Consider the following 14,199-nt stretch of genomic DNA (forward strand, 5'->3'; position numbering starts at 1 on the left):
GGATGGATGGTTGGATGGATGAATGGATGATAGATGGATGGATGGTTTAATGGATGGTTTAATGGATGGTTGAATGGATGGGTAGATGACTGGATGGTTATATGTATGTATGTATGTATGTATGGTTTAATGGATGGTTGGAAGTTTGGATGGATGGATGGATGGATGATAGATGGATGGATGGTTGAATGGATGGATGGATGGATGATGAATGGATGAATAGGTGGATGGATAGATGAATGGGTAGATGGATGGATGGATGGTTGAATGGATAGATGGATGGATGGATGTACAGATGGATGGATGGATAGATGGATGTATGGATGGATGGTTGAATGGATGGTTGGATGGATGAATGGATGGATGGATGCATGGCTGGATGGATGGACGGATATATGGATGGCTGGAATAATAGAAATGATAAACTACATTAGATTAACAGCAACTTAACAACGGATATGAATGACTGTAAAACATGTTTAAATCAACATTTCAACACGTGAACTGTGCACGTTTGGTTCAAAGGTCAACCGGAGGGAAACGTCCAGATCCAATGTCTCTGAACATAGTCAAGCTCAACGTCTGTTACCACTTCTGTCAATTTCTCAGTTATAATCTCACATAAAATTTGTCCACAACTGTTGGTGACGACTGGAGTTCCTCAGAAGTCATCGGTGAACATATCTCTGCTGAATATGTGTGAACTCTGACCCTGACTTCCTCAAGTGCTCTTTGAAAATGTCAGAACATATTGCTAATTCATTTTGGGTCTTTGAATTAATATTCAAATGTTGTTGTACTCTGGTTTCTGCCTTTTAAGTATAAAAGTTTAGAACATACCATTAATGTATTTTCTCACCCTCGACCAAACGTGCACTGATGTTTATGTGTTTCCTCGTATCAGTGTAGATAAACATCAGACGTATCATTGAATGGGCTCCAAGAATCACTGCACTGACGTCTACTTCTCATCCTAAGCATTTTTCATTGCATTGTTGACCTTGTGTTGATTTTGCATATGACAAATAAACCTAACATGAACCTGCATCATATTCACTTTTGGAGTCAACCCAATCCAAGATGGCTGCCACAGTGAAGTTGTTAAAGCAAGTACACTAACGCCTTTACTCAATCAGTTTCATAGGTATCGAGCTAAACTTCAGTTTGGTGGTTTCTGAGTACTGTCCTCAACACATATTTGACTTAGCTTTAAATTTGGGGTTTGACTGTGGAAGTAAACCGTTTATCTGTGACTGATCTGCATAAAATGAGTATACCTCTGTGTATTCCACAGATATGGAGCTCAAATTTGGTGCAGTAATAGCTGAGAGTCACTCGTAGCACATTCTCTAGAGGACTGAAAATGCTCAGGCACTGTGATCATTTTAAATTTAGACAGCAAACCGACATGGATGAATGTTGCTCTTATCCAAGTTTTTAAGCTGTTGTCAACAACCTAAATCTAGGAGCAAGTGGCAACGTATCAGGGGTGGAAGTAATGAATTACAAATACTCACCTTACTGTTTTAAGTAGATTTTTTGGGGCACTTGTACTTTTATGAGTATTTCTTTCAAGTGTGTAATTTTATTCATACTAAGTACAATTTAGACCACGCAATCTACTTCGCTAATATCAGAAGCCGCTACTGAGTACGGCCGCAATTCGAATTAATATTCAAACCGTTCATCTTCATTTTTGTAGCCAATAAGGCTCTCGGATCAAGAATGCGTCAGTTACCTATGACGTAAGCAAAGAACAGCTCCGTAGAGTAGAGAGTCATTTATGGACCGGAGATTTGGAGAAAAAGCCAAAATGGAGACGGAAGACACTGTCAACAGAGAAAATGAGGAGGTAAAGGCTGAGGACGAGTGCACGTGGCCGTACCTGGAGGAATGTTTCATGTACAGAGGACGAAAAGGAGACAGCGTCCAGATGCAAACTTTGTTTGATCTCTATGGTGATAGCAGCTTACAAAACTTCAGCATCTAATCTCAAAAACATATTGCAGTATACGAGGTTGTACAACTACCTGCTTGATATTGATTTTTTTATTGTTCGTACGTGTGGGTTATTAGTTCGGCTAAGTATGCAAAGATCTTAGATATCTTAGATCCTGCTACTAAAATAAGACGGAGCTTCTGAGAAATTAGCTTTGAATGTAGCGATTATATACAATAAATCAAACTGAGTGCCTTCTATTCAGAATAAAACATCAATCTGTTAAAAAGTAATTAATACTCTGAGTAGTTTTTGCGAAGAGTACTTTGTACTTTAAGTATTTTTATAACACCAGTACTTGTAATTCCGTACAATTTAAGCAGCTTAACAGTACTTGTACTTGAGTACAAATTTCCAGTACTCTTTCCACCTCTGCAGTATATTGCTGTGGAAAGAATACGCTACTTTTTGGTGAGGGCTTTGTCTTTTACAACCAAGCTATGGTCTAATACACGCTAACGTGTTGTTATGTTGGTCTAACTGGGCCACAACATGGGCATGATGATCTAATAAACGGGACGAGAACGTGGAGAAAGAGATCATAAACCCATTAAGAAAAGGTTCCCTGAGGTCACGGCTCAAGTGGGTACACATGTAGTTCCCAGCAGGCGATATTCTGCTAGAGATGAACTCTGTCAGCTGAAAAGGCAAAGGATGAACTCTAGGATGTGTCTACGGCGCAGAAGGTGCTGCACAGGCATCTCTGTTTCCTTAACAGCACGTTTGACGAGGCTCTTTTTGTGTTTAGGAGTGTGTGGAAAAATTCTCACGCGGCATTAGAAACGAGGATTTCACAAAAACAAAATCCCTTGAGTTTCCCAGAGTAAATCCTGACATTCCAGGAGATATGTCAGTCACACGCAACACTCAGAGCTTCTTAGGTGGTGGCAGGGTCCCATTCAGAGATGACAGGAAGTATACTGTCATCTGCAGCTGATGAACATTTGGAGTCAACCCAGTTCAAGATGGCTGCCACAACAAAGCCAAGAGTCATTTACAACACATGGAGCAGACTCTGTTCTTTGATCTTCTGTTAAATATCCTGCAAACCTAAACGAGCATCACGATCAGTGCATGAGAGAAACCGAAAAAAAAGAACAACTTTTTATCTGACAGGAGTTTATTAACTGCACCTTCAGCAATCCAACAGAAGACAAAGAACAAATCTGGATTTAATTTTATGGAGAATGAATCATAGACTTTGCCTTTAGCGCCCTCATTGAATCAGTGACTTTTGAACACTTCATTTATTTAAATGCATCCACATGCTGACTCAGAAGATGTGACTTCTTTTTTCCCTGGAAGTTTTTGGAGGATGCACGGCTTACAAGGAAACCAATTTAAATAACAACAGCAGCTGATACGTAGATAATGTAGCTGAGATGCCGTCTGAGCAGAGCTGCTGACATTTATGTCAGAACCTCCCCTCTGTTTGTTTCTGTGCAGAAGTTTTGAGCTGTTTTTCTGCCGGAGGACAGGAGGTGTCTCCTCCACAGATCAGTTCTGCTTCAGGGAGACGTTAAGGTGTCTCACTCAAGGACACTTTCTTCTGTTAAACGATGCTGGACACCCCACTCATAAAGACTCATCTCAGCAACAAAATGAGCTTCTTTTTATTTTTTATGATACAAAATACATCTTACTTGGTTGATTTGAAAAATTCCCTTTGATTTATTGTTAAAAGGGATTAATAATTTCCACTCCATTAGTAAGGCAGAGCGGTTGATGAATGGTAGTATCACAAGAGATGAGAAGTTTCATTCACTTTCATTAAACTCTCATTATGTGTCTCCCTGAAATCACTCAGTGCTGGAAAACAGGCCCGGTTCAGTCTTCAGATACGGCTTCAGGTGTGTGTGTGGGGGGGGTCTGACCATCATTTTTGTGAAATATGCCTAAAACCTGTTTGTGCTGAATATGAGCCAATCTTCACAACTGTAGCTCCATGCCATGTTTTGATTATAAAATAAAAAGTTTGAAAAATAATAATGTTTTGCTTTAGTATCATCTTTCTTAAAATGTGTTGCCATCACTTCAGTTTCTGCTTCATTCCACAGTAAAGAATAAAATTAAATAAATATTAGACGATCTGATGCTGGTTAGTCTACAGCAGTGGTGTCCAAACGTTTTCATATGTGGGTCAAAATGGTCACGATGAAAGTAATGGAGGACACACAAAAAAGAACTAGAGAAACTGCAAAAATACATCCATCCATCCATTTTCTTTACCCGCTTATTCCATTTTGGGGCACGGGGGTCGCTGGTGCCCATGTCCAGCAATCACTGTGCGAGGGGTGGGGTACACCCTGGACGGGTCGCAAGTCCATCACAGGGCCACATAGAGACAAATGAGACAAACAACCATTCACTCTCTCACTCACACCTAGGGACAATTTAGAGTTACCAATCAGCCTAACATGCATGTTTTTGGTCTGTGGGAGGAAACCGGAGTACTCGGAGAAAACCCACGCATGCACGGAGAGAACATGCAAACTCCACCCAGAAAGGCCCCTGGACCGGGGTTTGAACCAGGGACCTGCTCGCTGAGAGGCAGCAGCTCTACCAGTTGCGCCACCGTGCTGCCCTGCGAAAATACAGTGAATGCTTATTGCAGAAGAACTTGCTGAAAAACAGCGGAAATCAGCTAAAATAAATTCTGAAATGTAGCTGAGATGTAAGAACAAGCCTAAATTAGCAGAATAAAACGGAAAGAACACACATTTGATGAATTAGGTTTAAATAAGCACATGATCACAAATATTAGAAAATTAGCAAAAAAAAAAAAAATGGCTGAAATTAGCAAAACAGCTGAAAAATAGCTGAAAATACAGAAAGAAGCTTAAACAACCAGGAAGAATTTGAAAGAGCAGAAAAAAGATCTAAAAAAAAAAAAACTGCGTAATTAGCTGAAAAAGCTAAAATTAGCATAAAAGCTGCTAAATATTACTTAAAAGACCAGAGAGAGCTGAAACGAGCACAGCAAGCTGAAATTAGCAAAACATAAGTTAATTAGGCAAAAAGTAACAAACAAAAAAAACCACGAAAAACTTGAATGCATCTGAAAACAGCTGAAATTAGCTAAAAAAAATGCTAAAAAAATAATAAAAAACCTAGCTGAAAAGGTAAAACAAGCTTGGTTAGCAGAAGAAAGCAGAACGTTTTCCCAGTTAGTCTGAAAGAAGCAGAGATGAGTGCAAAAAAGTGGAAAAAATCTGGAAAATGCTGAAATGAGCTAAATAAAAAAAAAAGCTGCAAAGTAGATTAAAAAATAGAAGCTTAAAGTGACAGAAGAAAGTGGAAAGAGCACATTTTTACTAGGCTGCAAAAAGTTGAAATGAGTGCAAAAATTATGGAGCTAGCTGAAAAATCTAAAATCAGCATAAAAAAAGCTAAATAGTAGCTGAAATATCAGAAAAGGACGAAACATGCATAAATAAGCTGAAAGGAGCATAACAAGATAAAATTAGCAGAAAGAAGTTTGAAGAAGCACAAAAAGGTTGTAGTTAGCAGAAAGAATCTAACAGGAGCACAAAACAGCCAAAAAAACAGCTGAAAAAGTTTTAAATTTGCACAAGGAAGCTGAAAGAAGCTGAACCAGAACAAAATGTGAAAGTAGCAATACAAGGTTGTAAACAGATCTAAAGATTTGAAGGATGTAAAATGAGCTCAATTCATTTTCTATGAGAAAAAAGTAGCAGAAAAGGCTAAATATTTCAAAAAGCTAAAGTTGCACCAATACCAAAAGTCATTGTACCGTTCTCCTGAACAAGCTGAACATTTTGATTTGTTGAAATAGGACAAACATTGAGGAACAAGAGAGCTGCTGAAAAATGTATGGAAGAAAAATGGACGACAATAGTGTGAATGCTTCATAAACATTCAGACAATAACTCCAACAATAAACACTAAAGAGGAGTGTCCAGATCCGGACATGTTTCATGTTGTTGTTGTTAAATGGGGTCAAATGAAAGCAGCAGGTAAACATGAGCACACATTTTGGTTTCAAGGTAAAAGTCTGAATGATTCTCTGTGTTTTGAGAAAAATTGTAATGTCCATATACAGAAAGTGATCTAGACATGTTAGAACTATTTATTATTCAACATCAGCTCAACACTTGAATAACAAAGAAGATCGTGCAGATGACCTAAACTTCAGGTCGTCTGGGATTAACCAGGATCACATGAATGAGGGATAATGCGCTCCAATAAAGTGTCTGGAGTTCACCACTTCTGTGTTGCAGGCAAGAGGGAAGAAGAATGTGATGTAACAATAATGAATTTATAATAATAATAATGAAAATTTTAAAATAAATTTCATTCAATGATATTTTTTGTACAATTTTTGAAGGCCGGATTAAAAAGTCCAACTGCGAGCCATAGATTGCCCGTGCCTGGTCTAGTTTCTAAAATATGAGAGAAATACCTGATTTGAAAAGCATTTGCACACATAATTAGAAGATTATGTTTTTGTGAAGAAGGTTAAATTTTATTGTGCACAAACAGAAACCAACGCGAGGAGACTTTCAGACTAAAATGTAGAAACAAATGGATCCGTCCAGACAAACTCCACCATCTGGATACATTTTATTAAGATGATAAATTCATTGAGTCATTTATTGCTATGGTTTGAGACAAAAAAAAATCTTCCATCCATCCATCCATCCATCCATCCAACCATTCATCCATCCATCCATCCATTATCTTCCACTTGTTCTGAAGTCAGGTCTCAGGGTAGAAGCTTGAGCAGGGAGGCGTCCATGGTCCATCCTTATCAGATGCTCGAACCACCTCAACTGGCTCCTCTCGTTGTGGAGGAGCAGCAGTTCTACTCCGAGTCTCTCCTGGATAAGTGCACTTCTCACCCTATCTCTAAGGAGAGTCCAGCTACCCTGCGGAGGAACCTCATTTCAACTGCCTGTATCCACAATCTCATTCCTTCAGTCACTACCCAGAGTTCATGACATTAGGTGAAGGTAGGAACGCAGACCGACTGGTAAACAGAGAGCTTCCCCTTACAGCTCAGCTTTCTCTTCACCACTATGGACCAGCGCAGAGTCTGCAATACTGCAGAAGCAGAAGCTGCACCATTGCGTTTGTCAGTCTTGTGCTCCATTCTTCCCTCACTCGAGAACAAAACCCTGAGATACTTGAACTCCTCCACTTGAGGCAGAACCTCACCCTTGACCCTCACTTCACAACTTGCTCTTGCCGAGGTCGGACACTTTTCCCCTCCCCTCCCTCTCTGCTTTGCTTTGCTGCTCTGTCTGTCAGTGAAACTGCTTCTGAGCCTCTCTTGCATATCTTCCAAACCATAATTATGGACTTGATTTGATCAGTTGGTCCCTCAACCCAATTGATAAGATTTCTTCGAAGAGAAGACAGGCTTTAGGCAAGCTGATTTGCCCTGTTGGCACGGACACAGCTGGATATCTCATCGACTTGGAAGACTTGATGATGTGTCTATCTCTGCTGCCATTTGTGGATTTTAAGGACGCATATTTAATTGGATTTATGATAACTGGTTCCTGCTTTTTGGATTTGGCTGGTTGCTGGTTTTATCAACAATCAAGGAAGTTGTCTGCAGCAAATTTGGACCCGAACACGCTGCTTTCCTTTATGATGGATTGGTTCGTGCCTCGAGTACCCAGACTAAAATGCTTTGGGCAGAATGGATGAGAGCTCAGAGATTTTACTCAGTCATGCTCCATCGGTGTGGCCATATAATTTGAACATTTTGGAACTGAGTGGACCAACACAGACTCAAGGTAGATGTCATTAAATTCTGCCTGTCCCCAAAACAACTGTGTGTTTATCTGAATTTGACTCCCCTGGCTGGCCTTGAAGTCCATCTTCTCTGAATATGCCTGGAGAACTTGTAATCTGACCCCCCCCCCCCCCCCCCTCAATTTTCAACTGATCAACAAGAAGAAACCAGCTGAATAAACATTGTGTCATCATTTCAAGACTTGGATTCCCATAGGCGTTGTCCTTGGCCATTCCGCAACATCCCTCGAGAATGTTAACGGACCTCACTGGAGGACACTGGCTGATTATTATATCCTTATCAGATTTCTTACAGTGCCCTCGAGAGCGTCCATTGACATTGCTCACCGCTCTCATCGTCTCCCCCCTCTGCAGAACGTCTAGGTCACTGTGTGCTTGTTAGTGTGAGGTGTTTTTTAATATTAGAGTTTTTCTTCTCAGCCAAGAAGAAAAAGTCTGATAGGAATTTTTCCGCCTCCAATTCCTACACGTGTCCAGTTTCACTACTTTTTGTCTGTCTAAACAGATCTCACTTGTAAATGAGTCTTCTAGGCTCAATGTGACTTATCTGTCTAAATAAAGGTTGAATGAATGAAGAGAACAATCCACCCTTTTCCAAACCAGGACCATGACCTCAGCTAGAACTTTAACCGTTTTATTTTTTTTAAGGGCACAATAAAAGCCTAAAATGCCTTAAATGCAAAAGACTTGAACTTGTACTTTGTGTGTTGTCATATTCGCAAAGTGAATCCTAAATGCATCTCCTGTTTGTCGGTGCTTCATGCGGGGAGCTCCCAATGGTCACTTGTCAAACAAAGACCACCTCCCTCTCCCCCTCGAGGGCCTTTAAAGCCTTAATTTCCCCACAGACCAAAATTATTATAGAGATAACAAAGGACAGGGCACGTCCAAATGCAAAGAAGGTCGTCTTTTCTTCTTCCTTCTCCTAACTTTGGTCCTTTTTCTATCGGAGGGGGTTTGTATTAATAAAGCCTGAGAGTTTTCTGCGGATGGCGTCATCCCAGGGTGAAGTCTGTGGGCTGGGGGAGCAGCAGGCCTTCATGAGTTGGCAGCAAGCACACAACTGAAATACTCTTTTTGGCTCAAGCCAGCAGTTTCCATCCAATGATTCCATCTTTGCGTCTGAGACGCCGTACAGCCTGAAATCCGGTGCAGAATCGACCCATACTGCCACACTTTCAACAGATCAGGGAACATTTTGAACATGTGAAATGTGAATAGTTTGGGAACACTTTACAGGAAATAAACCATCCATTAACCAGTTGCTTACTAGCATGCAAATTAGTCACATGTTACCTTTGAATTAAACATTAATATGCATTTTCTTGTGTTTGGAATGACTTAATTCTACAACAAACAGACCATTATTATTGACATTTTAAAAGAAACAACAGATTTCTGTCTTTTATTAAATTAAACATAAAGTCTTGTTGCACATTCTGATCTCAATAAGTTCTGTTCAATCAAGAGGAGGACAGCAGTCTTACCACATAAAGTGTTTTTCTGTAAAACTAAACTTAATTACAATTGTTGTAGCGTTGTAGTCAGTCAGAGTGATGCCTAATCGTGTGACTGTTTGTGAAGCATTCACACTAGTGTGATCCATTTTTCTTCTGTGGGTTTCCCAGCTTGATTCTCATCCCGCAGCTTTTAAGCTATTTCAACAAATCATATATCAAAAGGTTCAGCTCTTTCAGGAGAAGGGTGCCATGACTTTTGGTATTGGTGAAACTTTAGCTTTTTGCAATATTCAGCCTTTTCTGCCACTTTTTTCCTCATAGGAAATGAAATTTTCATTCATTCATTCAACCTTTATTTAAACAGGTTAGTCCCTTTGAGTCACGAGGACTCATTTACAAGAGAGACCTGGATTTTAACAGAGACATGACAACAGTAGACATTCACAAATCATGCATACACATTTGTTTTTTACGATTGAAAACGAAATGATAATTAAAAGGATAATTAAAAAAAAATTTACCGAGACCCCCCCCCCCCCCCCCCAGCTAGATTATGAGGTGATGTAGAATACTAAAAACAGAAACATGTCTGCATTAAAAAAATAGAAAATGAACTGCGCTCATTTTGCATCCTTCACATCTTTAGATCTGTTTACAGACTTTTACTGCTTCTTTCACATGGTTCAGCTTCTTTGTGCAAATTTTAACTTTTTTTTCAGCTACTTTCAGCTGTTTTTTCAGTTGTTCCGTGCTCCTTTCAGATTCTATTAATAACTACAAACTTTTTGTGCTTCTTCTAACTTCTTTCTGCCAATTTCAGCTTATTTACGCAAGTTTCAGCTCTTACTGCTATTTCAGCTACTGTTGAGCTTTTTATGCAATTTTTTTAAATTTTCAGCTAATTCCACAATTTTTGCACTCGTTTCAACTTTTTCCAGCGTAATTCAGCAAAAATGTGCTCTCTCCACTTCCTTCTTCTAAATTAACCTTCTTTTTTCTTTTTAGCTACTTTTCAGCTGTCTTTGCTTATTTCAGATTTTTCCAGATAATTTCCATTTTTTTTTTTGCTCTGTTCTGCTTCTTACAGCCTAATTAACTTCTTTATGCTGATTTCAGCCTATTATGTTCCTTTCAGCTATTTACTGCTAGTTTCAGCTTCTTCTGTTCTTTCAGCTACCATTTAGCTCTTTTGATGCTGTTTTTAGCTTTGTCAGGTAATTCCACAATTTCTTTTTGCTCATTAAACTCGTTTGACTTCCTTCTGGTAGTTTAAGCTTCTTGCTACATTTTCAGCTACTTTTCAGCTATTTGTTTGCTCATTTCAGCTATTTTAAAACTACTTTCCAAATTTTTGTTCTCACTGCTATTCATTTAAATCTAATTCAGCAACTATGTCCTTTCTGCTTTATTCTGCTAAATTGGGCCTGTTCTTCCATTTCAGCTACATTTCAGCTGTTTTTCAGCAAGTTCTAAGCATTCACACTGCATTTTCACAGAAAATACAGTTTCCCTACTTATGTTTTATATAGTAGTCATTAGCACCAAGTTAGTGTATTTCCTAAACTAAAGTGTGTTTGAACCCGAAGAGGAGCGTTCAGACTGACCCTGGTTCAGTTCTGATCCTGGTTCAGTTCTGATGAATGGGACGGCTCTCTGTTTTGTTGTGCTGAACGTTTCTGATGTATAACTCTCATTTAGCCTCCTCTGCTGCTGCCTTTCTTCACACAGATATCATCGGGAGTTTGTTGAAATTCAAGCAGAGTCCCTTGACTTTACCTTGATGTGCAATTTGTGGGCAGTCCGGCTGACAGACAAGGACACAACAGCCCGGATCACTAATGAACACCCGAGCTGCACTTAAACCCCACTCCTACAGAAATAAAATAAAATAAAACCGATGCTTTCTATACTCGACGCTCTAACTCTTCTATCCAAGCTGAGTCCTTGAAGTGCAGCTTCAGAGTAAAGCCCTGCACCTCCCCCCGTCTGTCACTCCTTATGCCCCTGGGCTCTGCCTTATTTCTCCCCTCGGAGTGGTGCAACTCCCTGCCAGCTCCCCACAATCCATCAGAGTGCTCTCCCTCCTCCAGGCACCGCCGATGACCCCTGGCCCCTCCTATCCCCCACGCCACATCGACCAGAGCTGCAGAGTTTCGTGTCTGGTCTGCACATGAAGCGTTAAGAATAGAAGCAGCAACAATAGAGGAGACGGTTCAGGACGACGAGCCAGCTTTCTGCTGGATTCTGCATCTTTTCCTTATCATTGCTCATCGCAGAAAGGTCAGCTGCAGGAAACGAACGTTTGTGTCCATGTACCTCACGAGTCACTGGACGTTTTTAAAGAATTCTGCTGAAGCAAATCGTCGTTTGTAAATCTACAAGTTCTTTCTGCGAGAGAAAAGCTTTTGGGAGTCAGTTTGATTCAAGATGGCCACCAGAACTAAAAAATGGTGATGGATCTGGTAGTTTTACAGGTACGGAGCTAAATTTAGATTGCAGCAACACATGCACAATAGTTTCAAGATTTGACCCAGAAGGCTACACCTGACCTTCAAACGATGTTCGTTTGAAGCTCTACATGGAAGACAGCGAGGGGCGAGCATCATTTAAGGGCTGCTCAGCTTTGAATCTTTGATATTATTGGACACAAACTTACACTGATGTCGCTGAATGGATTGTAATTGCCCCCCCCCCCCCCCCCCCCCAATGATTAGTGGGTTTATTAATCAAACTATTTAAAGAGCTGCTGGTGCAGAATATACATGTAATTATGAGAGTAGCTTCTTTGCACCTTCTGGTGAGGAGATCTATAAATCCCTCCTTGGTTTGCTACCTTCTTATATCTCCTCCCACATGTCCCATCGTCAGTGCAGTTACAGCGTGCGCTCTCAGGACATCATTACCTGCAGCGTTCCCTCAGTGCAGACTGAACTTGGCATAAAGGCCTTTTCCTACTCAGCTCCTGCACCTGGAACACCTTGCAACAGGAAGTGCAGTTGTCCACCTTAATTTATTTAAGGGATTTTAAACATTTGATCAGGTCAGTAGAAAAATCAAAGCAAATATGTTCTTGTTTTTAACATTTCATCTTGTTTCACGGCACCCTGATTTATTCTTTTATACACTACTCTTATTTTAACTGCATTTTAACTTATCGTTATTGCTGTCTGTACTTTATGTTCTGTCTGGAACAGGTCTCTATTGTAAATGAGTCCTCGTGGCTCAGTGACACTAGTTGGTATAAATAAAGTTGATTAAATTAATTAGAATTGGTTTGTAAATTGTTTTGAATCCAATCATTGGTTTTAGTGAATGCTCTTTATCGTAAAAAGTGCATTTTCAGAGACTCTTTGTCCAGATGTTAGTGCCGAGGTGAAATTATTTGTGTTTTTAACAGTCATAGAAAAAAGGCTCAGATTTTTATATTTGATTTAAATATATTTATTTATGAATTAACAGGTTTTTATTAAATACAAACACATGGATACTTGGGAGCAGCACCTGCTGGTGCACCTGAAGCACCTCGTGTGAAATGCTCACCTGTGCACGTGACACGTGGTTTAAATGAAAGCGTTCTGTTCCCGCGAGCTCTTCCGTGGAATCTGCGCAATGACGCGCAATGTTCTGGCGCGCGCGAGAAATTACGCACAGCTGGAAATGTTACAACTTTATATTTTAACTCGTAGGTCACGTGCTCGTCTAAGACGCTCGCGTGGAAAGTCCACAAATAAAATAAAAATAAATCAGTAAGTATAAAAGATGATGTAAAAGCACAATGAGCGTTGCGCATGTGCTTCACAGATCAGCACCACGGACAGCGATTCTCTCTTTCTCTCTACCCCCCACCCCTTCACGCACTCTCTCACACACGCGCGCGCGCACACACACAGTCTCTTCCGGGCGCTCACTCCGCAGCTGGCTCGGAGTCAGCTCCTCCCTCATGTGGTGGCTTCTCCGACCAAAGGAGCTTTGGACGTGAACAGTTTCGCTGAGGAGCACTTTTCTCTCCCCCCCACCCTCATCAGTCCTCCCCCATTAAAAAAAAAAAAAAAAAAAAGCCCATCGAGTCAGGCACTTTGGCCACATCGACCTGAGGAGGGGGGAGTTTAGGTGTTGGATGATCGGGTCTCCAGTTCTTCATCCACCCAGATCCCTGGCAGCGATGGAGACTCGGGCTGCTTTGTGCCCGGGCTCGCGCCTCCTATCTCTGGGTATCTGGCTGATGGTGGCCGCGCGCGCCCTGCCACACGCCGGCGCGGTGATAAGCTGCGCGTCCTGCCCGTCGCCGGTCCAACTTCACAGACAGGAGCTGCAGCTGAACCGGGGGGCGGCCGGCCTCAGGAGCGTGCGTGCGGAGTTCAGGGAACTCGGGTTCTCCAGCCTGGACGCTGGTCTGGACCGGGACCACGAGCCGGGGGATTCTACTGAGGACGTCCCGCAGTTCCACCGGGATGAAGCTCCAGGACGCGACGGCGCTGCGCTCCGGAGAGCCAAGAGGAGCGGCGCGGAGTTTGGCGACAGCGGGTGGAGCGGGGGGGCCGGCGGGGGTGAGGGCTCGCAGGTGGACGGGCAGAGATCAGTCAGGTGGAACCGGGAGGACGGGGGCGGGATTAACCGGCAGGACGAGCCCAAACTCAGCAGCAGCACCTTCGCCCTGACGGGGGACTCTGCGCACAACCACGCAGTGGTGACCTGGTCCGGACAGAACAGCAGCGTAAGTGACACCCCCCCCCCCCCCCCCCCCCAGTTTGTGCTTTACATGAAGCCTCTGTGAGGAGCAGGAAGTCCTCTGATCTGTTAACAGGTGCCAAACCTTCATCTCTGCTGCTGCGTCCTGGTTAAAATGTTTCATCCCTCCCCAGGACCGGCTTCTTAATCCAAATTAAGTGACTGGGGGTGGGGGGGGGGGGGGGGGGGGCTGTAAATTATAAAATATAATTAAGTATTTGTTCACTG

The 14,199-nt window shown here is 41.7% G+C and overlaps 1 protein-coding gene across 1 annotated transcript in view; it reads left to right on the forward strand.

Annotated features, from left to right (window-relative positions):
- The first annotated feature begins 13,137 nt into the window (after nt 1-13,137).
- Nucleotides 13,138-14,199, forward strand: part of sorcs3 (sortilin related VPS10 domain containing receptor 3) — a 313,538-nt gene continuing 312,476 nt past the window's right edge. Inside the window, exon 1 of the mRNA XM_037689623.1 lies at nt 13,138-13,957. Within this exon, the coding sequence (XP_037545551.1) occupies nt 13,361-13,957 (597 nt within the window). The 5' untranslated portion in view covers nt 13,138-13,360. The remainder of the gene's footprint in view (nt 13,958-14,199) is intronic.

Source organism: Nematolebias whitei, chromosome 16 (genome assembly GCF_014905685.2).
Source record: "Nematolebias whitei isolate Nwh7 chromosome 16, NemWhi1, whole genome shotgun sequence".
NCBI lineage: Eukaryota > Metazoa > Chordata > Actinopteri > Cyprinodontiformes > Rivulidae > Nematolebias > Nematolebias whitei.